The sequence below is a fragment of the Anopheles gambiae genome, chromosome 3 (genome assembly GCF_943734735.2).
Source record: "Anopheles gambiae chromosome 3, idAnoGambNW_F1_1, whole genome shotgun sequence".
In the NCBI taxonomy this organism is placed as follows: Eukaryota; Metazoa; Arthropoda; class Insecta; order Diptera; family Culicidae; genus Anopheles; species Anopheles gambiae.
The window spans coordinates 76784029-76811911 of record NC_064602.1 but is presented as its reverse complement, the minus strand read 5'-3'; the positions used below and the strand labels follow the sequence as shown (position 1 = coordinate 76811911).

The 27883-nt window shown below is 44.7% G+C and overlaps 1 protein-coding gene across 4 annotated transcripts in view; it reads left to right on the top strand.

Moving 5' to 3' along the window:
* LOC1270727 (opioid-binding protein/cell adhesion molecule) overlaps positions 1–27883 on the top strand; it is an 88884-nt gene that overhangs the window by 36954 nt on the left and 24047 nt on the right. For all 4 annotated transcript variants that reach the window (XM_061656892.1, XM_061656893.1, XM_061656895.1 and 1 more), the window contains exons 4-6: positions 23899–24045; positions 25805–26005; positions 26386–26507. In XM_061656892.1, the coding sequence (XP_061512876.1) occupies positions 23899–24045; positions 25805–26005; positions 26386–26507 (470 nt within the window). The remainder of the gene's footprint in view (positions 1–23898; positions 24046–25804; positions 26006–26385; positions 26508–27883) is intronic.

Genomic DNA, 27883 nt, shown 5'->3' with positions numbered 1-27883 from the left:
GGTAAGAGAGGAAGAGATAGAGACCGGGTAGCGGAGAGTGAAGGAGACTCTTGTTGCTGTAAGGGCTCAAAATAAACATCAACGAGCAAGAAAAACTAAGCATGCTTCTAATGTTTTGCTTCCGTTTTTATTATTTTTTTGTGTGTGGCTGCAAAGAAGATTTTAGTGCTTGATGGTGGTGGTGGGAAAAATCGATTTCCCATCGAAAACCGAGTTTCCGAGGCATTCTCGTCTCCCCGGGGTGGTGGAGAGCACTTTTAAACGATGACACACTGGAAATGGTCCGAAGCCGTTTTGTAATGATCCGCTCTCTGTGGATCGAGCAGTAGGAGGTTGTGGGAAGGCGCACAACTCCAAAGGCGATAACTCCAATGGTGTGACATTGGGTTTAGTGCTCTTTTGGACACCCATCAGTAGGGGAGGGTGGAGTATTTCAGCATTCGAAACTCGAACAGCTGCTCAAATATTAAGCCCTTTCTTGCTGGATGGGCATTATGATAGCGAGCCCGGGGAAAGCAGCGAAGAAAGCGAACAAAACAGTGCTGTAAACAATTTTAAAACTGCTTTCCCTTTGCCCTTTTGTAAACCACATAACATACAGACATACACTGACACGGAAAAATACCTATGCTCGTTGTGAAACGAGTCTAAATGTCATCCGACAACGTCATCGTGCTGTAGTAAAGTAATGTTTCGCTCATGGGGAAGCATCTCGGCACCAGTACATCATCATTAAGAAAACGGTCCTCAACGGTGAAGCTTTGTAAAAAGGCTTCCCGACTTTCCGAAACCGTAAGCAGTTCCGTCCTCCCCCCCCCCCCCCACCAGTTTTACCAAACAGCACCAGAGAACCGCTTAAAATGAAGAATAAAGAATTGATAACAGTTCCACCCTGGCTCCACCCTGGAACTACCGTGGAAGGGCACCCACTGCACAAATAATAATCGTAAAAATTTATTAACTATATGTTCAGACCGAGGGCTTACCACCGTCGCGGCGACCGTGTCCCTTAATGCACACAAAAGCAGGGCAGGGCTTCCTTCCAGTCCTTTTTTTTTGTTGTCCTGCCCCCTTTTCGACAACCTCCCTGTAGGGGTAACGTGTTGGCATTTATGTCCTCGCCTCGTTTTAGGAAGTGCTCGCTTTTTCCGGTGTGTTTTTCTTTTCCCACACACACACACACACACATTCATTGCCTTCCTTAATGCTACTACTCAACCTGCCTAACGAAGGCGAAGCGACATTGCGCTTCTGTGTGACCTGGCGCTCCCCGGGGGGTAAGATGGCATGTCTAACGAGCGGCACCTTACCGAAGGAACGAAGGAGCTGGGATGGCAAGAAAGGAACTGATATTTATGGGCAGGTGAAAAATGAGACCCCGCCTTGCCTTTGGAAGGGAAGCCCCTGCAGTGTGACGCTGCTAATAAAAGTGAGATCGGGGCCCGTGTACGAATGAGGTCCGCTATGGGGAGAAATGGATATTTCTTCCAACCTCTCTGTGTGTATGGGTACCTTTCACGTCGAAGACGTGCTTAGTGTGCTCTCTTGTTCTAGGGATGGTTCGTTTTACTTTTTTTTCGGGGGGAGGACCCCGGAACAGGATTTCAATTAGTCTTATCTATTGTCACTAATTGAAGGGATTGATTTGTGGGCCCTTGCCTAAATTGATTTTTCTTTCTTCGGAACGGAAAAATGGCCTCCCTGTGTGTGTGATGGAATGGTATTGAAGAGGTAAATTCCACTGTAACGTATATTTTGTTAACGAAATGTTTTTGCTCAAGAAGTTCCTTCGCGGCTGTAAAACATTAAACAAACTCTTTGCGGGGGGGAAAAAGCTTCACGCTCTGACACCATTTTGACACATTTTTCCATCCATTTAGCAGCGACAATGAGCAGCTCATTCCCGCAGTTATCCCTGAAGCGTCATTAAACCCGTCAACCCGTCAACCCGTTGCCTGAAGTGCATACAAGGGCTGGCCGCTCAGCGAGTGCACAGCTTCTGTCTGATCTCTCTCTTGCTCTGTCTCTCACCATCAATCATCATCAAATGTCTTCCATTTGTGCAGACGTTTTTTGTTGCTAACCTGCTTTTTTGTATCCCTTTCCTTTTAGTCGTCGGTGTTTCATTTCACTGTCAAAGATTATTTCTCACTCAAGACGCAAAAAGGAGAAAGCCACCCACCTCGAGCCCACTCGCAACCCTTTCTAAGTCAACCGTAGCGATGTGTTATTCTTTCTTCGCCGTGTTATTTTCCTCTTTTAACGCGCTGTGTGCGCTTTCCCTGAGTTCACGGAGTTTCTTTTTTTTCCTTCAACGGGGGACGTGGGGTTTGAACATGCAATGGAGCAAGAAAGAAAGAAACCCCCCCCACCTTCGGACAGACGGACGAACGGTTGACATAGCTGCATAAAAATGGGTGCTGAAAATGGCACCGGCCAAACGATACACGCGTTCGCTCCTGGGTGCGGAAATCACTTTCCCCGCATAGCATAAATAAACGTCAGATTGTGAAGTTGATAGTTCTGCGTGAGGACTTCTAGGTGAACCGCGTGAGCAACCGATGGAACCGTGTGTGCGGGCAGGGGAAAGCACATTTTTCTTCCCATTCTCGCAGGCGATTCACTCTGTCGCTTTTATCATCGTCGTCGTCGTCGTTGTCGTTGTCGCCATCGTCATCATCATCATCATGTCGCACTGATGTTTTTATTGAAACTACTTTGCCGGAGGTTCTTCCCGCTGCCCCCTAGGACGTTCTGTTAGGCTCCCGCGCGGGAAATGAGCCGAGCGAGTCCTTCATCTAGCAGGCGTTCGATAAAGGGGCATCGGTGTGACCTTCGTGTTCTCGCTTTGCACAGCCGCCTACCGCCTCGGTTTGCCGCTCTCGGGGTGTGAAAAATAACACCAGTGGACAATTTATCAATTTCAATTTAAATGGGGTCAAATTTATCACGAACAAAGAGACCATAAACTACGGTGGAAATGATTTCAACACGAAATTGCTAAGTGCGGCGTCGATCGCGTTGAAAGGATTTCGTCGTATCAAACGGTTTCGGTGCCGGTTTCGGTGTGGCCCTCCGGGGCGGGTGCAAGTGGTGCAGCAATATAAATGTATACGTTTGATGGAAGCTTCCGATGGTGATTTTGGGCGGCAATAGCTATATTAATTTTGATAGGGTTTGATGTATTGACGTGAGTAAATGTGTGTCTATAACTTTTTGGAAAAAATAGTGTTGAATAAAAGGGTACTCTTACCAAAGTTAAGTTGATTTGAAAGTATTTGTAAATGAGAAAAGTTTTTGTTTGAGCATAGAATGACTATTATTTGATTAGTCTTGGAGAAATCTGGATATACAAATATCTGGTACACATTGTACATTAGAAAACGTAAGTTGACCTTAACTATCTCCTCATATAGTTTCAATTGGTTTTGAACCTATTTCAAATTAGAATTTGATAGGTAAATACAAATGCTGACGTATCTACCAAACATCATATTCCTATCAAATACTAAAACTATTTCTCGTTATACTGTTATGTATTTATGTGTTATGTTGTGTATTAAGTACTGTTTCATGTAGTTAGTTAAAAATCAGCTCAGATATTTTTTTATCTTAATTATTAATTATTGATAAATATTCCTCGTCTAGAAACTGCTCCGTCACTTCAGTACAAATATAAAGTTGTTGCCGCACACATTTAGGCTCTAAGGCTTATTAAGGCTTAAGGCTTAATGCTTAAGGCGCTATTTAAGAATGCGAGAGCAGTGAGAATCGAATTTTAACTTTAACGCACTTATTTTTGTCTGTAAGTCAACTTTTTTTATTCTTGAAGAAATTATGATAATTTCACAAGGTATTTGAGCAGATTTATGACAATTGTAATTGTACATCACCTAAACACTACATGCGTCGTGTAATTTGATTGTTTTTTTGTGTTGTTGTAAAAACTAATGAAACATTGTTAACGCCTGAAAATACATTCCATTTAAACTTCAAAAAATTTCGTAACAATTTTTATATTTTGAATACTATTACTTTCATTGTTCAGTACTTAACATTATTTGAGTAATTTGGAAACACACAGCTTTAGATATTAAGCTAAATATAGTACACAAAAATCGGTGCCTTTGAGCTTGGTGTTAGCTGACAGTATACATAATTATTGCAGCTGTACTTGAGCTACAAACTGTAGATAATTAACTATAATAGTTACAGTCATTGCCGCTAAATTTTCACTCTAACTCACCTACTTTTGTCTCGAAGGCATCAATTTTTGACTGTGAGTCAATCGCTTTACTTATAACATTTTACGTAATTTCTGAAACTGCGTGTTCTGAAACGATTGAAATTAAATTAAGTAGTGAATAATTTTATTCATAGACATTAAAATAAAACAATTGTTTTGCCAATTTTGGGAGTTTTTAGAGTGAAAAAAATTGGTATGTATTTTCAGCTGTAAACAAAAGCTTTAGAATTTCTAAAATTTCGTCATTTTTTCTCAAGAAACAATCAATTTAGACATTTTTTCTATTTTTTTTATGAAATGGGGAATAACAATTGTTAAAAATGTGCTTAAATACCTTGTAAAACTGTCATGATTATTACAAGAGTCAAAAATGTATGACTTACAGACAAAATTAGGTGGCAACGACTTAATAAAACGAAAGAAGATAACAAACCACTTAAAGACAAGTCTATAGTCGGGATACTTGTTGACGTTAATGCTCTTAAAAGTAGCATGTTGTAATCCAATAGCTAGGTATGACGGTTTAATTAGCATACGAGGTCAAACTCTACCACTAACCACTTATCGTATGATATGCTAAATACGTCACAATGACATGACTTTATGGGTTTCTTTTCACTCTAAAGCGTATGTGTGTATGTTGATACCTTCGCGAGAAATTATACACGTCTTGTTGAGGTTAAAGTGTCTCCAAAGCTTTGTTTTCTTATTTCTACCCCATCGTGTCTCCCCTGTCATTGCATTTATTTTCTCTTCGTAAATCGTTCGCTCCGGTTGGGCTGTCGATCACGAACGTGCAGGGTATAGGTGCGGTGCAACCGTCACCGATAAAGTAACACACCCTTACATAGCGATGCTTTATCTGTTTTTTTTTCTGCTGTCGTTGTCGCTGGCGAACCGGGGACGAAAATGAATATGAAACAATGTATAAATACGCCATTTCATTATCATGATAAAAGCTTTTCCATTATTTGTGGTGATGTCCTTCAAGGCTGCGGCTCCGACCGAATTGTAGCGCGGGCGCATGTGTGTGTGTGAGTGTGTTGAGGCGTTCGCGTACTTCTCGCCCACCCCTGAACGCTCTAGCCAAGGGATAACAGCAGTAACAAACAGAACAAAAAATATAGACGCCCTTCAGCAGCCCACTGCTTGTGATAAAAAAAAAAGAATGGGGGTGGAAGAAAAGGCGTAGAGCTAAATGAAAACAGTGCCGTGAAATTTACGGGCCACCGAAACAACACACAAGCCTGGTGAAGGAGCAAGGGCAACAACGAAGACGGAATGAGAATAAAAAAGAGGGAAGCAACAAAACATGACCAAGCGACGAACCGAAGAAATGTTGTGTGCTGTGGGAAGAAGGTGGCAGCAAAAACGGGCGATCCTTTGGCTGGCTTGTAAAAAGGAATCCACTCCTACACACAACGGCCTCTCACCCATCCCTCTCCTCAAAGACACAACGACGCACCCAGACAAAAGTAACGAAACCGATAAGGAAAATGGTAGTTCTCCCCTTTGACGGTTGATTGTTTGCGCGTTCCCTCTTGACATTGAGGCAAGCGAACGGAAGCGTAGGTGAAGCGTAGGTCTGCCGAGAACCTCCTGGGGTTGGGAAGAGGCAGACAGGGGCGGCGGGCAAAACACATTTGTTGATCGTAAAAACGCTCCTGCCACAAATCAGGGGAAAACTGGGGGCGTTTACCAAGCCTCAGGCGGGGTTTGGAGGTGGATCGGCTCGTTTTTTGTTGTTTGGCTGCCTCTGGGTCGTTGGCCATCGAGCGAGAATATTTGTTGGGAAGCACTAATGGTCAACCATTCTTGGGTGCGTTTAAGGGGGGGTTGTTCTTGCGTTAAGCCTCCTGGCCCTAGAAATAGCCGCGACACGCCAACGCGTCCCCATCGGTCGGTGACAAAAACACATTCACGGCCACTGCCTATTAGTGTTTCGCTCTGTTCGGCTTGTTTGTGCTTGCTCGACGAGCCGGAATTTCCTTTGCAAACGGAAGGGATGGTGGACGGAACTGGTCAGCGAATCGCATCTAGAATCGAATCCCCGGGATGGGCGGCGAACGCGTTTGGAGATTTATCGGCAGCCGTGCCGCTGGCTCACTATCACTTAGGTGAGCTTTTTCTTCCTCCTGCCGAGTTGGTAGCGGAGTAGGGTAGGGAGTTTGGGGTACCTTCCTTCCGGTACGAGTTTTCCCAAGCATTACCCCAAGGATAGGGTGGGGTGTTGAGTGATGGAGAGCTTGTTGTTTACGGTGTGCTCGTGACCAAACTAACAGGCGCACGACGACGAATCGCTTTAACCGGATGTGCCCCTTCGGATACAGAGGCGGTAGCACATAAACACCGGGATTGCCTACTGTGTACGACACATGGGTCTTTGGGGAGCCAAGTGATAGGGCAGCGGCGCCTTTCATCACAAGAAAAAGATGCGGAGAGAGAGAGAGAGAAAACAAAAGCAACACAAAGCCAAAGCGGACAGAATGTTGATGTACCGTAATTGGCATGTTTTGCTGACGGGAGTAGTTTTCCCAGGCCCTTAGTTTGCGGTTTGCGCCTGCACCAGAGATTGGTTCGTGAGCTTTTGAGTGGTAAATTGAATTTCACTAACTCGGGAAAGCGTACGTAACTCCGACCCCGGTAGGGGGGAGAGATGTGGCTGCGCGCTGGGAATGCCTTTCGGAAGAAAGTTAGCTTCCGTAAGAGCACAGAGAAGTGTGGCTTTCTGTTGTTGTTGTTGTTGTTGTTGTTTTGGATGCTACCTCTTCCTGTGAAGTGAAAACTGCACCGGAATTCCCTTAAGTGCAGCTACTTGGCCGTGCACAAACTGTTTGCGTACATAAAGATCGTGAGTTTGTGTACAAGGGTTGCGGTGAGTTTTAGCTGCAGGTCGAACTTCATCAACTTTTTCATCGGTTCGGTTAGCTCAGGAAAACCCGTGGTCAAGGAAAACTGCTCGCCATGATCGGGGAAGAGTGGAAGCAATAGATAGTGCAGCTTTTAATTTAATCAGAAAGCACCGTGACATGACGTTTGATGAAGCACTCCAACGGGAATTGACTTGATATGTAAGGGCAGTTTTAGTTGGTGTGCATTGATTTGGAGTGGGAAATTTAATTTGCTGTTAGTTCTCATGTTGTAACATCAAACAAAGAGGTATTTCAAACTCCGGTTACACTCATTTCTTGGTAAAATTTTATTAAAATTAGGCAAACAGTTGTCTAGGGCCGGTCGAAATGGTCGAAATGATGGTCTGTTGAACAAGATCCACATAAAATAAAACAGTCCAGGAGTTTGTGTTCTGCTCAGAGGAATTGAACCCGGGCAAAGTAATAAGACGAGCCTCGTAACGTTTTGTTTAAACCGTCTTGGTTGAAATGTGAACAGTTGAGGGTGAAATAACTGTAAATTATCTCATTGCAATCTGAATTGAAAATTCAACTCACATGTTGCAGAATTATGCTCCAACATTTTGGTTTCATTATGCTGGTGGTAAACAAAGCGTTTACAGAGTGTAGGAAGTATGAGAACAGGTTCAATTTTCATTATTTAACCGTTCAATCAAAATCGATGAAGACCAACCATTTTCAAACCATCATACCAAACAAATTCAAAGCAAATTGTATGTACACATTAGCAGCATAACTTAGGGAGTAAACTAATATTATACAACAGACAGGTCTTTTCTTTTTCCAGCCAATAAGCTGAACTTGCAACCTGTCAGTGGAACAATAAATATCATCCGGGTTGTATCAATTTGACAGTTATGGTAGGTCATATTGGATTTTATAAAATGTGTGTAAAGACATGCTTTATTTAAACTTAAAATCACTAAAAAAGTCAATCGAAACAATTTGACACAAGATTTATCCTTCTGTTAAAAAGTTCTATCCTTCATTTTTTTTTCTTTATTTTTATAGAGACTTTAAGCTAATTGGCTTCATTCGCCTTTTCTTTCGGTTGATTAATTCTATAGTTAAAATCTAACATTCTTCTTTGCAAGCCATTTGTGGCTTGCAGTTGCCTTATACCGGGTAGTCTCGGTGTACTTAAAGCTAACTGTTGATTTTTTTGTGTGTGTTACAAATGTGGTTCTGGTTAGAGCTGTTTATAAAGGTTAGTGGTACGAAGGAATTTTAAAAGTTTACGCTGGCAATCGCTGTCTGGTGAGAGGATGGTGTCGATACTGTGATCCAATTTGCAGATGATGCGTTCCGCAGAATATCCATGGCATTCGGTTAAGATGTGACGGACGGTGATGTCGACGCTACAGAAACTGCATAGTGGTGGGCTTGATTTTTGTAATAAAAAGGTGTGGGTGAGGCGGGTGTGTCCTATCCGCAATCGTGATAGGATTCTCTGGTCTTGGTGTGATGGATGGTCTCTCCATGTTGGTGTTGTGGTCTTGATGATTCTTAGGAAAAAGCGGGCGCTGCTAAACCAAAAACCATTCCAGCTATTGGCGATGATGGTTTTGCTAAGGCGAATGAAGTCACGGCGTGGAAGAGTGTTATGGCTGCAGGCCGAGTTAGTACGTCCTGCGTTGGTTAGTCGGTCTGCTATTTCGTTTCCCTGGATACCTGTGTGACCAGGAATCCAGCAGAATGTGATTTGGGGTGAATTCGGTATATTGCAGAGTTGTTAGATGTTCGTGTCGCGGGTAGTTCCAGATTCAAGTGCTCGAAGGACACTTGCACTGTCTGTGAAGATCACGTTGGGTTTGTGTCTGTGTAGGCCTTCGTCAGCAACAATAACCTTGGCTATTGCCTCTGCGGTGAAGATTGAGGTATGATCTGGTAGTCGCATGGCGCTGCTGTCGATGCTGGAGTAGATTCCACAGCAGGTGGAACCGTTTAGTACTGATCCCTCAGTGAAGATTAGATGGTGGTCATGGTATTTTTGCTGGACGATCTATCCTTCATGAGATAACCGGACCACGTTTGCGGCGAATTGGCGATGGTTTTCACATTTTTTAGGCTAAAATACTGAGACTAGTTTTGCGTGTGGGTTTGGAATGATTTATTGACATAGTTTCAGTCGCCAAGTGTCAAAATCAATACATAAAAAGCTAGCTGGTATTGTAAAAGCCCCCAGGATACAACTTTATTTTGCATCCAAATAAAGTTTCATAACCATTACAGAACATCGATGTGAGGATCTCTGTCACGACTATAACTTCTTCATATTTGGAGCAAACATTTGTGGTCAAATCAGTAAGGGCCTTATACAATCATTTCAGTTAGACTATATGATACTTATGGAAATATTCATAGCAAGAGAGAAATTTGACACCACGACAGGAAAGCTATTATAAGGTACACCACTTGACAACTGCACTACGAGATCGTCCAAGAAACCTGTGACTATTAATCGGTAAAGTTCAAAGAGCCTATCATGCGGCTGGCTAGTCACACACGAGCAAGTCCCTCATCTTTCACTCCTTTTGATCCACTATGCAGATTACATCATTCATAAACCGATCAGCATGGAACGTGTCACGCCCGGCACCGAACTCGCTTTCACACTTTGCCGCACAAGGGAAAATCGCAAACCGTGCCATCCGGCCCATCCCGGGGTAGAGGACGAGTCCGGTCCTTTCCCAGGCCGCTTAATTTGCAATTATAATCATTATTCAAACTACCGTCCCCGGCTCCGACCCGATCGCGTAATCATTTTCCAATCACAGGTGCCGTTTGTTCCGACGCCTGTAAGTGGAAATTGATTTCAACCGTGCTGGCGGCCCACCAGCACCATCCATCCATCCATCCGCGAGGGTTACAATTGGGATAATTGAGTTGTAAACGCGTCATGTTCAACGTCACGCTCTTGACCTTCGCAAGCGAGGGTTGATTAGGTTTTGCAGCGCAGGAGGAACGGCGTATTGTCCCATGGTTTGTTATTAGTCCGTGCATCAGCGCCGATCGGCAGATAGTTTAACCCTTCGATTGCTGCTCAACCGTGTTGCTCGGTGTCTATTCGGTCCGGTGGCTGGTGTGATGAAATATTCCGCACACCCGTTGGAGGGAAATCAGGCCGAGCTACGGGCTTCTTTTGTCGAAGAAAGCAAACGAGCCTGTCGTACAGCACCAATCAAATGACGCACGAGGATCAAAGTTGCGTTGAGGAACCATCAACCAGAACCAATAAACGGAACGGAGCGTCACCGACCGGACCCGGTGACAATGGTTCAATAGGTTGTGCTCCCTTATTGACTGTTGGGTCGAATGGAGCAGAGCGTTACAAAAAAATGGCACAAAACTCCATTCACCATTCACCCAAACAACAATCGACGGACGCGCTATCTACAAGTGGTTTTGCAAACGTTTCGATCCGTCCAATAAAATCACCCGTCCCGCGGTGGAAAACTCGCGCGCCCAAACGCAGCGAGGATGGGCAATTTCCGTGCCGGCAGCCTTATTTCGACATCCATCGACCCATCTGGGCCAGCTGGGCCATCACGCCCCGCAAATGGAGTATTCAATTATGGGCCGCGATGCGGCAAAATGGACATGAACGGTCGCGCACCATATCAAAGGAAGTTATCATCCAGTGGTGGCGGTGGCCTTGGAGTAGCACGGGCAGGACGGCAGGGAGTAATAGCGTGCCGGAGCATAATCGCGAAATCAACGAAGTACTTTGTTGAGCGAATTAAACACTTGACTTCACTTGGAAGCGGGTGGGCTTCATGGTTTGCACCCTCTGTGTGTGCCCATCGGCCCATTTCCTCGGCGCTCGCTTTCTCTTTAGTCACAGTGGGGGAAAAGGTCACATTGGGTCGAAGTTTTTCGCTCACTTCATAGCACCTCTCCTCCAAAGTGGACTGAAGTGGTGGCGACGGCGGTGCTCGTGGGAAAGCATGACTTGGCAACAAAAATTATGAATTATGATCGTGGGAAATGAAGGAGAACGAACTGTTTGCGCTGCCGGGTGCTCCCGGGCCAGGGCGGAGCGAGACAGTGGGAAAAGCACTGCGTTGAGTGGTTGTTGTTTTTTGTTGGTGCTGGTGGTGGTGGTGCAAAAATCTTCTTCCGACGGTCGGCCCGGGTCGGATTTTCACAAGTGTTTTCCGGTTTCGGAGAGCCGACCACCGAGCGTCTGCGGCACCGTCGCTGACGCTAATGTAGAAAAGTTCAGCAAAGTGTAATAAGAGCGATAAGATAACCGGGGGTTGGTGGTGATTGTGGTTTGCCGAAGCGGTACTTGTTGAACTGTGGTCGAATGGTTTGCTTTTTTCCACCCTGTTCATCCCCCCCCCCCCACCCCTCAATTGCAAAGGTTCCATAAAATATGTTGTTTAAGCTTTTGAACGAGCGTCGCATCTATTAGAGTGTTTGATGGGAGCTTTCGGTGGTGTTAGTTTAACGAGGTGAAGTTGTTTAAGAAGTTAAGGCAAATGCTGTTTACGATGCTATTTGTGATTAGTAGCTACCTTTTAATTGTCCTTTTATGCTCAACAATTAGAAAGCAGTTGAAATTATATTTGAAATTAATTATTCCTTTGCTTTACAACAATTTTCACATTGACAGGATAACGCTTTGGTTCGTGTCTTGGATAAAATTCGCCTAAATGTATGCAAACTTTTTGTCTTTTTCTTGTTTTTAGTCATTTTAAGTGCTGTTCAACTATTTAATGTGTATTCTGAACAGGTAATTAGTTTCTTAAATCATAAAACAATTTCAAAAGGAAAACATGAAACAAAGTAGTATAAAATACCTTTTAAAAATTTAATAGTACCAAATTAATTTCGAATTTGGGACAAATTTCGCTCCTTGATGAACACTCATTTCAATTTTGAACCGCTCAAAAGTGTACGATCGGGTCTGTCTTTTAAAAAATCATAACTTGTACAAAAGAACGCCCGCACTGGGCAAGGTTTCTCAGGCAATGGTGCACCTCCCACAGTACCCCTCTGCCTCCCCTCCCGGTTGCGTTAATGTAACCTTGCTGTGCGCTGTGTGCGAATAAAGTTGTTTTGAATTAAATTAAATCACTTGTACCTTTTTGCGAAGAAACAATCATAACCAGATCCCTCCATCGTGCGCGCTATACACTCTCATCTAAAGGCAAACCGGCACACACACAAACACACACAGCTAACGGAAAGCTCTCAGCCGAAAACCCGGGGCCGAAAGTGGCAAAGAAAAAGTCCTTTTGAAATTAGATTTGCTCTGCTCGTCCCGCTTGCGCGCGCTTGATGATTCGTGTTGTGGAAAATTCAATCCGAACACAATTGGCAGCGGGTGAAGGGAAGGGTGCGGACATAATGCAGAGGGAGCAATTGTCGTGAAAATGAGCAACGCACGGGGAAGCGATGAAGACGCCCTCGCAGCTAAGTACAATGAAATCCATATTTTGCCATCATCAAACCGGAAGGAAAATTGAGGGAAACAAGAAACACCGTGGCACTGTGTGTGTTTGTGTGTATGTGTGTGGTGGCGTTTGTGATCTTCCGGGACCACGCCGGGATGTGGAATTGTTCCAAATTCCTGATTCACTCCCTCCGCTTCCGGGTTCCGCATCTGAACCTCCCCAAGAAGAGTAAGCAGACAAGCGTACATAATTCTATTGCCTTTTTTTAATTTTGACGCTGGCTTCCTACCTGCAGAGCGATCGCGTACGAGCGCGTGGCGGAGGAAAGCTCGCAACCATATAGCTAAATATAGCGAAGCAAAGGCACAAAAAACAATGGACTCCTCCTCGCGGGATGAGCTGCTGTCGAGCTGTGTCTGTTTTCATCCCGCTTTTTTTTTGCTTTTGTTTTTGCTGCTGAAAGAAAATTGAAATGTAACACAGTCATCCGATTTTCGGAATATGGCGCTGCAGCGCCGTTTCCGGTCTTTGCCAGGTGTTTGCCAGGCGCACCGGAGATGGTGGTGGTGTTCGGCTTCGGCAAGCAGATTTGGAGGAGCTTTTCTAGGAAAAGAATTCTACTGCAAAGGTGAGGCAGACGATGGAAAGCTTTTTAAGCTGGCGGAAGGAGCTGCAAAGTTGTTTTAAACGGGGAGAGATGGAGAGAGAAAAATTAGTTTTCCCAGAATTAACTATTGTCGTGAAGCTGTTGGCACACGTTCACCAACAATAGCACACGTTCACCAACAGCGATACGCATATTAAGCGAGTGATATTGTGATTTAGTGATTTGATACAAAAATTGCTTTACGGTTATGTGTCTGTCAATGTGTTAATTAAATTTCGAATTTATAACAACGTTTTATAACGTCATCAACGCACTTCACACACAGACGGCCACATAAACTAAAATATATAGCCACACACAAAAGCAGCGATTAATGAAGAGGCATCAAATTAGCTGCACCTAATAAAGCAAATGATGATTTGGTCGTACACCGAATTACTGCCAGCTCCGTACGCCAAGTTTTTGGATACGGTGAGCCACGGTTTTTGGCACATGCACACTATAAAACATGCGTCTGTCGTAAAAAACCCCGTCACCATTAATCAACTTAATGCATCAACCAGGGCTATGGGGGAGAGGATGAGCTTCTTGAAGTAATTTCTTTTAATATCATTTCCACCATCCTTTCGGAAGGTGTGCGCGCACAAGTTCAGTTTTCAATCAACCGAAGGAGGGCGCATCGTAGCAGAAACGGTGCGATGGGATGTAGGGAAAAACTCGTAAAAAAGTGCATTAATTCTTATTAGAGCATATAGCGACCGTTAAACAGAAGGGAAACCATTGCATTCTTTGCACCGGCACTGGCGAGTGCCACTGTTCACTGTTTTAGTAATAGCTAAAGTTTGGGACGCTTTTCGGTTCGTTGCGTATGCGGCACAACAGGCAAAATGGTTGATCAGGAGAAGCAAGTGAAAAATAAAAAAAAATGTTTACTCACACAAAAAACACGGCGACAAGCCAATCAGCACTGAGTAAAGAGATCACTGAGTTTGCCGGTGGGTGGGTTGGTGAGAATATATTAACCGTTACATTTCACTCCCGTCACCCAGTCAACAGGGGAGTACGAATCTATCGCAAATATTTGACAGGATTGGTTGTTGTTCGGTGCGCGGCTACGATACCGTAACAGCGGAACCATCGAAAGATGAAATGTCAAGGTGCACACATACACACGGCATTTCCAGTAGGCGGTTGGAGAACAGCAACGTTCAACATCAAATGGTTGGGCAGACAAGTCGTTGTACTTGTCACATGGAACAGTAAAACAGACGACGAACGCCAGTAAGATGGTTGGGGGATTGTGTGTTTTTTCTGCTCACAGTGGAACGTTGCGCTGTAAAAAACTTGTCTATCCGTCGTTGTTTTGTCGCCCGCAGCAGGAAAGCTTGCCAAACCATTGGGAGCAAGCAACAAAAATAAAGGACGAAAAAAAAAATCCCCCGCTTGAATTGGAAGAGAATGAATCATAAAATGTGTAAAAAACGACCATACACAGCAAAGCAAGAAAGGGAGACGGGCGAAAAGAAACATAATCATATTCGCTTCTGCTTGGCTCGGCCGCTCGGAAGTAGGGAAGTTGGTCTTTAAGAGCGTTTTCCTTCGGGCTTTTTCATCTCCCTCTCTCTCTCTCTTCTCCCTTTCCTTTCCATCGTTCACCGGACGTTGTTTGGTGACGTTGTTTATCGATAAGTAGATGCTTTCTTCATCATGCTTTTTTTCCATTCCGTCGCCGGTTTGATGGCCGCAGGCTGACAGGTCTGACTTTTGGCCGCACAGTCCCATGGGAGCCCGTGGCTGGGAGCGACAGTGCAGGCGCAAATAGGGAGAGACACGAAATTTCAATGGAAGAATAGGAAATCATGTTACAAGCGCAAGGGGAAGGAGTAAGAGATAATACCTAATAGGGATGTTTACATGAGTTCAGGTTCTTTCTTTTTTTGTGAGCTTGTGTGTAAAAAAGCAAGAATTCTCTTTGAAAACAAAATAAAACGACAATAACTGTCCCGTATAGATGAGCTTGTTGAGCTTGTAAAATAACAAAAAAAAAAATCTCACACAAAACCACTTGCTTATCTACTTGTCAGTACAACTTCCCTTTTGTTAGTGGTTTCTCCTTCGTTTTTTTTTATTCTGTTCAGACTGTTTGCGTTACTGTTACGATTTGTTTGCACATAATCTTAAATGGTTTACACAGCACACCGGGCGACACGTGGTCGCATGACGTGTAGCTTGCAGGCGGCTGCAAACACCAACGCCGTAATAAGCTCCGAGGTTCCACTTTACACCTTACCTTTTCCGATGCAATATTCAACTACAAAGCATGCACCAGTGTGTGTGTGTGTGTGTGTGTGTGTGTGTGTGTGGTGCGGTTTCGTATGCTCGGACACAGCAGCTCCCCGCGCGTGTGGAGTGTTAAGAACGTCGTGCACAGTAGTGTCATTAGCGCACAGGGTTTGGGCGCCGAAAGCCGGCCATTTCCTTCCACTCGAGAGCAGCATATTAATGGTTTACTTCCCGGGCGCTTTCGGACTTCCGGTTGCCGTGTGCTGCCGCAACGATGGTGACTTCCAGTTTAAAGCACACGTTCGTGTCGGACACTTTCGTGCTGGTCGGAGCCGACCCAAAGGCGCACGCCCCCCCCCCCCCCCCCCGAGAATGTACAACGCGTTGGGGGGAGAAGGAGGACCGCTTTTATTGCCCTCCCTGACTGTATGGCTTTTTATTAGGTTTGAGTTTAATTAAAATTCATGCTAGCTAGCGACTAGCAGCCTAGCGACTGCAGCGGCACAGCCATATCCACCCATACGGCACTTGATGTGCTGCCGTCGGATGGATAACTCATAACATTACCGTTCTAGTTTGCCCATTTGCAACGAAGGTGCTTCGATATTAGTTTCCAGCGAGCCAAGTTTTCGGAGCAAAGGCGGCCGTTGTGCTGCGTGCGGTCGTTGCAGCCATGCAGGCGCGTTTCGTACCCGGCAGAGCACTCGTTTGTGTGATTATTCAATAACGAGAGCTGAAATTGATGGATAAATTGATTTATTTCGGCTCGTGGACGCAACAACTAACGAAGGTATGCAGTGCGGGAAATTAATTATAAGAGGCAGTGCGCGCGGGAGTGCTAAATTTCATTCCAAAATTCTTAACAGTTATCTTAAATTTGCAAAAAAAAAACCGGGAGTGAAAAAAGAATAATGTACCGAGCGGCTTCCAGCGGAGCTCACCTCGGTGCCGCAGGCCCATACTCCTTCCTTCAAGTGCTAATGATGACTAAAGCGCAAGAATAATGGCCACCGATTCGTGAACCGGCTCCTCGAAGACAAGACGGCGGTAATTGCGGCACTTTGCCACCTCACGAACACAATCTCCTCCTCCCCACCCCCTCCTCGAGAGGCACAAACGATAAATTCAATCATTAATTCTAATCCACCACCTTGCGAAAGTGGTCCCGCGGGAATAATTTTCCCCGGGCAGGCCCCGCTCGGTGTGGCTTCGCGCGCGCGCGCCTGCTAACCTGCTAATTTTCCGGACCCCGAGAGCAATTTATTGGTCCAATATTTACGCGCTCGTGGGGTTTTTTGGGGGGCTTTAAGGGGAGATTGAGGGCTGCTGCTATTTGGGGTGCAAGGTGGTGTTCGTTTCCTGTCAGCCACCGGCATCAGCGCCTTCCGCTCCACCATCACGTCTCTTATTCGCTTATTCGCGCAACCGTTCGGTCGTCGGCAGCGAATAAACAATCGAGCAGTGAGTGATAAAGATTTTTCGCTCGTCTCAACAACTTTCCAAGCCTGCTCCCCTACAAAAAGAGAGAGAGAGAGGGACCAAACATGGGGCGTCTACGTCACGGTCACGCTGGGAAAGCTTCCGCAAGCCGGAATTTCGTGCGAATTTGTATTCACCGATGCGTGGTGCGTCCCGGAACAATACGCATCAATAAACTTGAACGCGGTCGGGTGGGTGGGAGGAAATGGAATTGGAGTTGCAGCTGGCTGGGAGGAGGAGTGGGTGGTTGGTTTCGATACGGTGAGATATGGTTTGTTGATGTTGGGGTTTTACGTGGATTAAAGTGAAAACGCTCTCCGCTCGGCTCGTTGGACGCTGTTCGTTGCTAATCTTAGCACGGAAGGCTTATCACGGGGCTCTTGCGGCCGGGATCGAAACCGTGGGGAAGGCAACGCCCAACGCCCAACACATACAAGCACAAGCACGGGCAGGAAAAGTTTTGTGGCGAGACTTAATGGTATTAAACGTGAAACTAATGTACCCACAGAGACACCGACCGCAAGCGCGTTGCGTGCGAGTTTCTCGAAAGAAATCCACGACTCTCAAGTGCCATTGGCAGCCCAACACACGTGCCTGTGTGTGTGTTTGCTGTAGCATTTTTCTCGCTTTGTTCCAGCGTCCAGCAGTCACACACATCTATTTGATACACACATGGAGAAAACATCACAAATTTCCCTATTTACACTGGCAGATCCTTCGCATTAGAACGGAACGGGGTTTGTCGCGAAGACAAACAAGCGCAAGCGTGCAATGGTCCGATGCTCGTGTGTGTGTGTAGATATGCACCACCACCCCGTTCGGACAACCAATAAACGGCACATTTATATACAGATAGCGTGTCATAAATAATAATTTGCTGCGCTGGAGCGTTTTTGCACGCAACCGAACCCGAACAAACACATACGCCTCGGCACTTTTATGTGGCCGCCATCGCCTTCGACGCACGGTTGGGCGCACACACCACTGCAACAACACTGCTTGAGCTGCTGCTGCTGCTTCATAAATACAAAAAAACGGCCACTCCCGCCCGTAACTGCAGTCCGGATGCAGTCGCCTAAGCTAGATCCGGTCCCGGTGTTGGGCGTGCGGCACCAGGCGTCCCCACCACCGCACAACGGAGCACCGGAGCGACCGCGGCCGCGAATCTCTTGTGCGCTCGCGTGCTGGCAACCCTTTGGCGCAATGAAATAAAGATAGCATTATAATTGAAAAGGAAATAAATTCAAACCGAACTACGTATCACGTTCGAGCCACGGCCGGGAGAGCTTCCAACGACCTTCCTCCCCATTTGTCTACCGTCAACCTCGACCAAACCTCGGTCGGTCGCTCAGTGCATTAGGCCATTCCGTCCCATACCATGCCTCAAAGTTTATGGTTGAATAATGAAGGAAGTTATCACTCGAGAGCCTTTCCGGTAGCTGAAAATAATGAAGCTAGCCTGTTGTAGGAGAAATGGTGCTACGAAACTGCATGCCTCGCCGGCCGAACGTTAATGCAAACTGCGCGTTAATTATTTTCTAGTTGGCTTTAACAAGTGGGAGTAATTGGAACGGCACGCAGTGCTTGTTAAAGATCGAACGAAATGCAATAAAGCTTAGCTCATAAAAGTTTTGTGTTTTTTTTTTGTTTGTTCGCGTAAATGCAGTTGGGTGCAGAAATTATTGCCCGTTTTAAGTGGCTTAGCAAAGTAGACAAATAGGTACTGAATAGTTCAAAATTAATGCACCTACTATAAACAGGAAAAATTGAAAATGGTAAAAAGAGAGATCGATCGATTGATTTTGATGTTTTGTTTTACATTTTCATGTGAATGGGACTGCCGGAAAGGTAGATGAATCTTTCATCGATTCGAATTGCTGGCATGATACAATTGTTTTCCGTTTGATGCAATGCAAAATATTTTAAAAAGGATTTATTTGCAAACTAAATGGTTAAACAAATTTATGATTCTATTTATAGCTTGAAGCCACTGTTAGAAATTGAATAATTATTTCAATTTATAAGTTGGAATTCAGATTTCGTAATTCAGGTTAGCTAGAAATAAACTTTTAAGGAAAAAAATTAGGATAGCTAAATGAGCTCTACAATGACCTGATTGCAATGAACTCATGACATTTTAATAAACAGTAGCAAATTGAATGACACAAAAGAACACAACGGCTTTTCTCGACACTTTTCCGTTTTTTGCCGATCCGTATATCATAACCAGCAATTTAGTGACAATTTATCACAGCCACAAAGAAAAGCGAGGTAAATATTTAGAAATTAATTATCTTTGAACCACTCAGCAGCTATGAATGCGTTTCCAGTTCAAAAGCGCTGTATTTAATAATGAATATTCATTAATATGGTTGTAAAATGAATCAAACACAATTAGTGGAATTGAAATGTAATCTATTAAAGTGCATCGATGCATTTTAAGAATTAACTAATTTGCACTAGTGCTCCATCAAACGTACAATCAAAGGATTTTAATCAATGTATTGCGTACACGTCGGTGTATAGACACACGTTCAAGCGAAGTGATGAGTTCATGCTTCCGAAGTAATTACTCATGCAGTAGAAAAGTGTTATTAAATCTATACAAATTAAAATGATAGAAATTTATTCAGAAATTGATAGCCAGTTCATGTGAGTGTTTTTTCGCTTCATTATACATATACATTTTTTTTAAATAGTTCAGCAAGTTGAACATGGTTGAAAATATATTTAAGAATAAAAGCTTCTTTAAAGCTGACAAAAAAGATGTAATGAATCCCATTTATAAAGAAAACAGCAAATTATTGAATGTGTTCCTCCAAACCCAGGGTTGGCAACACTTTCACGCGCGAAGCATCTTTTTCGATTAACAAAACAATGCAGCATAAAATATGACCCACCGTTCTTGAAGCGCACCGCACTGCTCAAGGCTCAAATCCGCAAACAAATCTCCCAACGCTCTGTTCCATCACGAATCTCACCTACCTAACCTTCCTCCCAGCCGCGCCCCACTCGTTGTCTCACCAAAACTGCCGTTTTCCACCGATCAAATCGTGTGCGGCCTCGCTAATGACTGACATCCGAGCCCTGTCTGGGCAGCGGGCCAAGGAAAGGCCTCATTTTTCCGATATTTATCGCCCCGCCGGTCGCCGGCACAATAAATAATTCCACACAGCACAAGAGCACTAAGGTGGAACGAAGGGGAGCGGAGTTGTAAGTGCGGACAGCAGCGGGCAGCAAAACAAAATGAGTGCTGTACGCGCCACCACCATCAAAGCGCGCACGAGTCCGCTTTTAGCCGGCTCAACCGATTCCAACTGGGCTGGTTGGGGTTTTTTTTTCCTCTTTTTTCCAATAATAACTCCGCGGTATCCTTGTTGTTTTGTTCCGGCATTATGCTAGAACGGGTGTGGATGGAGGGGAGAAGGGGGAAGGGTGTAAGATGAAGCCGGGAGTGATTATTTTTTCGGGCCGTCCCCTTTTATCTGTGCGCCACCCTGATCGGGTGATACGGTAAAGAGGAAAGGGAGAAAGGGGGAGAGTGTGTATGTGTATTGTCACGGGGTGGAACCTAAACTCGGTTTTGGTCGTAAATTTCGTCATTTATTAAAACGATTGGAACCGACATCAAATGGGGATGAAATTGATGATTTTCACCCGAAGCGGAAACGGAAACGTATAATGCGAGAAGAGGAGGGCGTCGCAACCCCATTGCGACGAACCACAAAGAACCAGAGGGGAAGGGGGGCACGACATTGGGGCAGGACATTGTCCAAAACTTTTTCCAGAACACCGCTCGATGGACAAAGCACACGCGGGGGCACACGGTCGTTACATAATCGCTGGCTACCGACGGCGATCTATTTTGACACCGCTTTGCTATGGAACAATGACCGTGCGCGTGCATAACTGTGTGGGTCAATAAAGCGAAAGAAAGAAAATACCACACACACACACACATCGACGGATTGGTTGTGATGGAAAAATAATCAACTATTATATCCTGAAAATGGTGATTAATTCATACACAAATTGAATCCAATCACGCAACTAATCAATTATATTTCCATCTTCACCTGAGCGCCACGGCGCAAACCCACGGGGTCCAAAATGGGGCTGCATTTCGGAACGCTTATTAGCACCCCTTAAAGGCTGGCGCGCCCCTCTTTAGCTTTTATTTCCCTCTCCCCTTGCACCGTTGTTGTGTGATCAATTGTGTTTTGTAGTCGGTGTTGGCGATGCCGTACAAACAGGGAACCTTCATAACAGCAGAGCGTGCAGCATGTCGAGGCTTTTATCGCGAACCGTAGAGCAGGGAAGCTTGTAGTACCATACGAAAACACTGGTTGTCCTTTACTTGCCTCCACTCCGTCCACTTCTTAAGGCGTTTCGTGCTGTGCGCTTTTTGGGGCTGCGAATGCATTGTGCAAAAGAGCGCACCGAAGAGTAGCGAACAATGCACACGTCACAGGATACACTGTTGATGGCTAGGGTCTCGGTGTTGCATGTACGGACTCTTGTATGGCTCCGTTTTCCCCGGTGGCAAAACCCACACGCACAGCGTACACACTACTCGCACCGCGAGTAAAAGGTTTGCGTCACAAAACTTCCTCTACCGGGTTTTCGCAATCATTGCTGGCACGCACTGCCATCATCCATCAGGGCACGGCCGCGCCACAGACGGCGCAGCTAAACTTATCCTCACCTTTCTCTCCCTAGCATGTGAAGGAACCGTACCGTAACACCTTTCTGACAGCTGCTGCTGCCGGTTGGCTGGCCGGAATTGTTTGCTGACGGCAAATCGTGCCAAAGTTTTATTAAACAAGCTGAAGGGTGCACGTGGAATGCAATTATAAAAAGTGTCATTTACGGTGAAGGTTTCTGCAAACACCCTCGTTTGGTGGCGGCCATACTGGTGTGTATAGGTGTGAGTGTGTGAATGTATGGGGGTAAGGGCGCAAAAGTTTGCAGGCACTGGTTGCACGGAGCATGAGTATGTCGCTCTTGCGTGGAGGAAGTTCAATGAACAAACGTATTACATTGTTAGTTTATTTAGCACGAATGGACGGAAGTCGCCATGCAGCGTGTGACATTTTCTATTAAACATTATTCAGCCGAAAAAAAGCCATACCGGTGCTTTAATTAATCTCTGACTCTGATGCATTAATTTTGTAGAAATTAATTGTACAACTGGCGGTATTACAGGGTTTCTCAAGTGATATTCAATTCTCAAGAGATGTATTTCAACAACTACCACAACGTGGTTCACGGAAACACATCGATTAAATGCAATCTGCAGCGCATTCGAAACAAGTTTCAGTGCAAAACGAGCCCTGAAAAAAACGATACACAAATTAAAAGCTTTTATATTGGTAATAAAGCTGTAGGTCACATACCAAAATAAATTAAAAAAAAGAGGTAAACAAAGCCGTTGGTTGCCGGAGCCTTATGATAAATATCGAAACTTTTTGATATACCTTGTTCACAATGATATTAAATTTCGTCTATATGATTTTCAACACTTAACAGGAAGGAATTGGTAATTAGATTTGAAAGTTGTAAGCATGTGTAACAGTAACGTGTGGATGTGCTCAGGGCTAGTCGGTTACGGGGCCTTCGCTACTCGAGTACAGGAACCCTCATGGGAGTTCTTACATCTTATACGTGGATTCGGAGATACGCAGTTTTCTACATTGAAAGCTTCCTGAAGAATTTGTACTGATATGGCACATCAAATGTCAAATTTAAAAAAATAATCATTCAGTTAAATCTTAATAATCGTTCATAAACGTTGAAATTTGTAATCTTAGGTAAGAAGCGTGTCAAATAAACATATTGTAGATTAGACTCTACCGTCTCAAGCAACGTTAAACGAAAATTAGCAACGTTTTGGCTGAAAACCGTGAAATTTGATTGACGCGAAAATTTGATTTAATCACGAGTGAGTGATTAAATTAATTTAATACGCAGCAAGATACGCGTATTCTTCTCAGTTCGCTTTAATAGTATCTGTCGGGGGCAACCTGTACTCTACCAACTGTTATATATGCTGGATTAACGATCCGCGGAGCCCCTGGCAACCGATCAGTCCACCCACTGTTCAAAACATCACTATGAACTGTCCGACTAAAATCAGCTGGCAATGTGTTGAAAATCATGTTGAAGAACTGAAAAATTATTGTGCTTTAAATCAAACATCTGAGAGCTGTTAAAAATAAATCAATTGGCAAACAATGAAGAAAGTTGTTGGCATTGGAATTTTGCGCAGGAAACCTTGTAATGCTTATGGCGTACATTACGCTTACAGTAAATTTACAAACTTTTATTTGAATGTTTCGAGTTTGCAATGCTCAAAAAATGACTTATGCTTTAAATATCCATACATCCAATTAAAGTATTTTAAAATATTTTTGATGCTATGGTACAAATCTGTTATTGGAACATTTTAAGTTTAGACCAAAACCTTTTATGAAAAAGTGATGCCAGATGCTTTAACACATTGAATATCATGTTGAAGACATTGAACTTGAAGAGTTGAAGGAATGTTGAGAAACATCTCGATACAAATAAATAATTCCGTTCAACACTGGAAAGTGTCTCAAAAACCTAAGTAAACAGAGATAAAATTAAAAGCGAATATGAAATAATACAAAACCCCGTTCACTTGCTGCATTGTCCGCACACAATGCGCTCTTTATCATACTCGCCCACATTATTCCTAGCAATATACTTCATTTCTTGAAGAATTTATCAAACCGTTTACAGTTTTATCCACCACAGACCGTTTTCTAACCGCTTTCTTTTTCTCAACACCATTTTCCAACCCCCTCCCCCTTTTCTCTGTCGTTGCCCTTGTGCACGATCTATCATTTCATAAAATGGAAACCCGCTGGACTCTCTCTCTCTCTGGACGGCACCACACCGCAACGGCCCGACAACGCTGCCCTTTGCCGCACTCGCCGATAATAGGATTAAGCCACAGCTTCCCGGAGCCATTTATTTCAACAATTGATACTGACGCACCAACCGTCGCACCGAAATTTATGACTCGAGGGCATCTCTACAAGGCTATCATCGGCGACTCGATCGAGCTGCCGTGCAAAGTAAAGGATCTGGGTAAGTATTGCCGCCTGTACTGCCCGTGTATCTGTCCCACTTTCCGTCCACTTGCATTGAGTTTCCCCCCTATCACCTATCTTCCTTTGACCGTACCGTAAGGCACACGGGGGTAAGTGTGGAATTTTGTAAGCGCCTGAATGTATGCTTCCCAGCGGCACGTAAATAAGGTTTTTGGTTCCAGCTCGTGGCGTGGCCGGGGTGCCGCTTGTGCAGTAGTGTGTTTGCCCCGAGCTGGAAGATGCATTGAGGAGAGGATAGAGTTGGGGCCAGACCACAAGGCAGGTCTGTTTATCAGGTCTCGTTTATGGTCAGTGCCAGAGCAGGCTACAAAGCGTTGGTCAGTGCACAGCGCCAGGGCCACAATGTGTGCAACCGTCTCCCTGGTCTGGCACACACACCAGCACGCAGTGACTGGATGGCCCCTTCCCTTGGGGCTGGTGATCTTGCATTGAATCTTGCTACGGAGGTGCACCGCGCACATCTAGATATGCAAACAAGCAGCATGGGAAGCGAACCGTTCCAGAAGCGAACCGGACCAGGAGTCTCAGTTTTAAAACCCTTCAATGCAACGCTGCTTTAATGCTGCGCGTCGGCAAGGCAGCAGTCTGTTGGAGATGGATGCATGCTGGTTGTTAGGAATGCACACTGCAAATTAGACAATGGCCAATTGTCAGCTGCTGTTTGTGGCAACTGGTTGAGTTAAGCTTTGCTAGAAAGCTGCCTAACAGCATTAAGTCTTTATAAAAGTGAGAAATCATTGATTGTAGCGCCCAAAATTATACAGAAAACATCTCATTTGTGGTAATGATTCTACTACCAAATTGAATCGACAATCCAAAACTCTGCTTTTTCAACAAGCCCTCCCCGTAAAAGCCTTAAACAATCTAAAAGAGATTAAAATAAAATTAAAGGCCAATAAAATTAGCACCGGCTCGTCACGGAACACGGAACCCTCAGACAAATGGCTAACGACACTCATAATCATTTCAGGACACACACACACATTCGCACAAACACACAAACACACGACTGCTCCTTTTTCGATCCGTCAAAAGCCAAGTGCGAATGGAAGGAGCTGGGGCATGGTCGTACTGCGTCGATAAGTACTCAATAGCAGACGGTGTAGGTACTTCCAGGGACCGATCGTTTCAAAAACCGCACGCATACACTAACACCAACCCCTTCCTGTTCCTCTGTTTTCCCATCCCGGTTCAGTTCCAACCCCGGAACTTCCGTCTCTCGATGGCTATTTGCATGCGCTTAATATTTGCGCTGTACTTTGTGTTTTTAATAATCTGCCTTCAATTGGCCCGAGTGTGCCTCGGACAAGGCTGGGGCATGACGGCACACACACACATAAACACACACTCACACACACCACCACTGGAAGGGCCACCATCGCATGCTAATGGTTCTTCGTTTGCTTCCATTTTCGATAGCGTTCGAGTGCCTCGTTGTCATTATTGTTATTATACGGTCTCCCGCTACCATCCTCCCTGTGACACCTCTGCAGAGTTCTATTTTGTCATGCAGAAAACTGTGAAAACACAGAGCCAAACCTCGGGCGTCCCACCCCGACAGTGCGCTACGCGCTACGGGCCGAGGCAGCAACAGCAACCCGGGGTCCCCGGGGTGGTTTTGGCACTGCGGTTTTCAGCAGCATATGGCCGCCAGTTGCACTCATGTGTACTCTTTGTCTCATTGTTCTCCTTTCCTCCCAACCCCCACCCACTCTCTCTCTCTCTCTCTCCAACAGGGTCGTACGTGCTGCTGTGGCGTCGGGGGACCTCGGTGCTTACGGCGGCTAATTTAATGGTGACACGTGATCCAAGATTCAAGCTGGTCGAGGGCTACAACCTGCAGATAGCGAACGTGAAAATCCAGGACGCCGGTGATTATATCTGTCAGATCGGCGATAACGAAAGCCGGGACCAGGTCCACACGCTCGAGATACTGGGTAAGTGGTGGCGCCGTGCGATGTTAGGGTTGATGGGGTTTGATGTTTTGCGAGTTTGATCTGAACTGGAATCGATTAGCGGAAGCAAAACCCCGACCCGGTTGGGTGAGGCACAACAGATCGCCAAACAAAACCAGCCTCTACTGCATTTAACTCGAAACAAAGCTAAGCAAATATGACACACACGTCACAGCTTTTGCCGTTGACAGTGTGTGTGTTTGTTTGGGACGAGTGGCTTACCGTGCACCGAATAAACCATCCACAGGCTGCTGAAAGTGATACTCCCCTCCCGCTCGGGCTGGGGCATCGCTTGACAGTCGAGGCACGCCAATCATCGTCATCGTCGTTGCAACATACTAATCGAATAACGATACTTTCAGTGCCACCCACCATACGCGTCGTGCCCCAGAATCGACAAATCACCGCCCGGAAGGGCAGCACGGTCACGCTGGAATGCAAAGCGTCGGGCAACCCGGTGCCGGCCATCTACTGGCACAAGAAGGTAAGTTTCGGGCGCACCGGGTCAGGTCAAGACGTTTGTTTCTCCTTTCCGGTCGGGTATGTCAAGGAAGCAGCGTCTCGTACGTCTCGTCGCTTCGGGCGATCGGTGAGATGCGAAAACAAACGCACGCTCGCAACAGTGGGTGTGCGCGCCTGGGTAGATACGGTCTTTCGGCTGAGTAAATATTGTGCACTCGAGTTTATTATCGAGATGTCCGGGTGTGCTCGTACTGGCTGTAAATTATGCTGCACGGAAGCTAGCTCCGAGCGAGGACTGTGCTTCTGGTTGGTAAGCGGTGGAAAAGCCAACATAAGGCACTCTTATCGATCGCCATATTGAATTTACACTCGCAGCAAGTGATGGGCAGTGATATGAATAGTTTAGTAGTCAGGGGTCAGCACATGTACAGGGGTCTCCAAGTCACTTTCGAATGTAAACATTGTTATTCACCGCGTGTAACATGTTAATCCACATCAATCTGATATTTCATTTCCATCATAATAATTTTCAACTTCTCCACCATGATTTTCAACACGACGCAAGCTGGATTGAGTTCGACAGTTTTTTGTTATGTGTTGAAAACCATCTGAAATTCCATTTTGAAGCAAATACACTATTTGACAACTGTTGATAAACATCTTGACTGCGACGAATAATTATGTACACATTCGAAACTGACCTGGAAAGCCTTGTAAGATGAGTCTGGATGGATTGCGAGAACATTTTGCAATTTGAGTTACTTGGCTCTAAAACAGTAGAATGTTAATTAGAATTTTTTAAACTAAGCTTATTGCAATATCAAATTCCAATAAGAGGTAGTCCAATAGATGATATTAAACATAAATGGATTTACTAATGAGGATGTACATTACGCAAAAAAAAACAATGTAAATGTTTTTCAAAAGATGTGTAGATTGTGATACGTACAACGACTTTTCCTAGGATTTAAGTTGTCGAATCCGGTGATAATTCATGTTGGCTGCTATTTTTAGCACTACTTGTAGGCTACTTCTGCTTGTAGTTCCTTTGTATTTCATTCTTTTTCATACAAGATTTCACTTGTTAGCTCGCTAGCCCCCATCTCTTGTAACAAGCTTTCAAATTGGTGAATGTTTCGTTACGAAATAAAAATTTCTAAGAAATAAAAACTATTTTTTTAATATGTAGACCTCACAAACGTCGTTTTGACGATGAATTGTAATACTTTTGCTAGATCATTCATACATTTCTAAATAAAATAACATTACGAGAATTTAGCGAAACGGTTGACCATCGCTTCAAATGGCTGGATTTATACCAATTTTTCTATTTTTTAAATCGATTGCCCACATTGGTTTTGGGCCAAATTTTCAATAACAGGTTCAATTCAAATGATA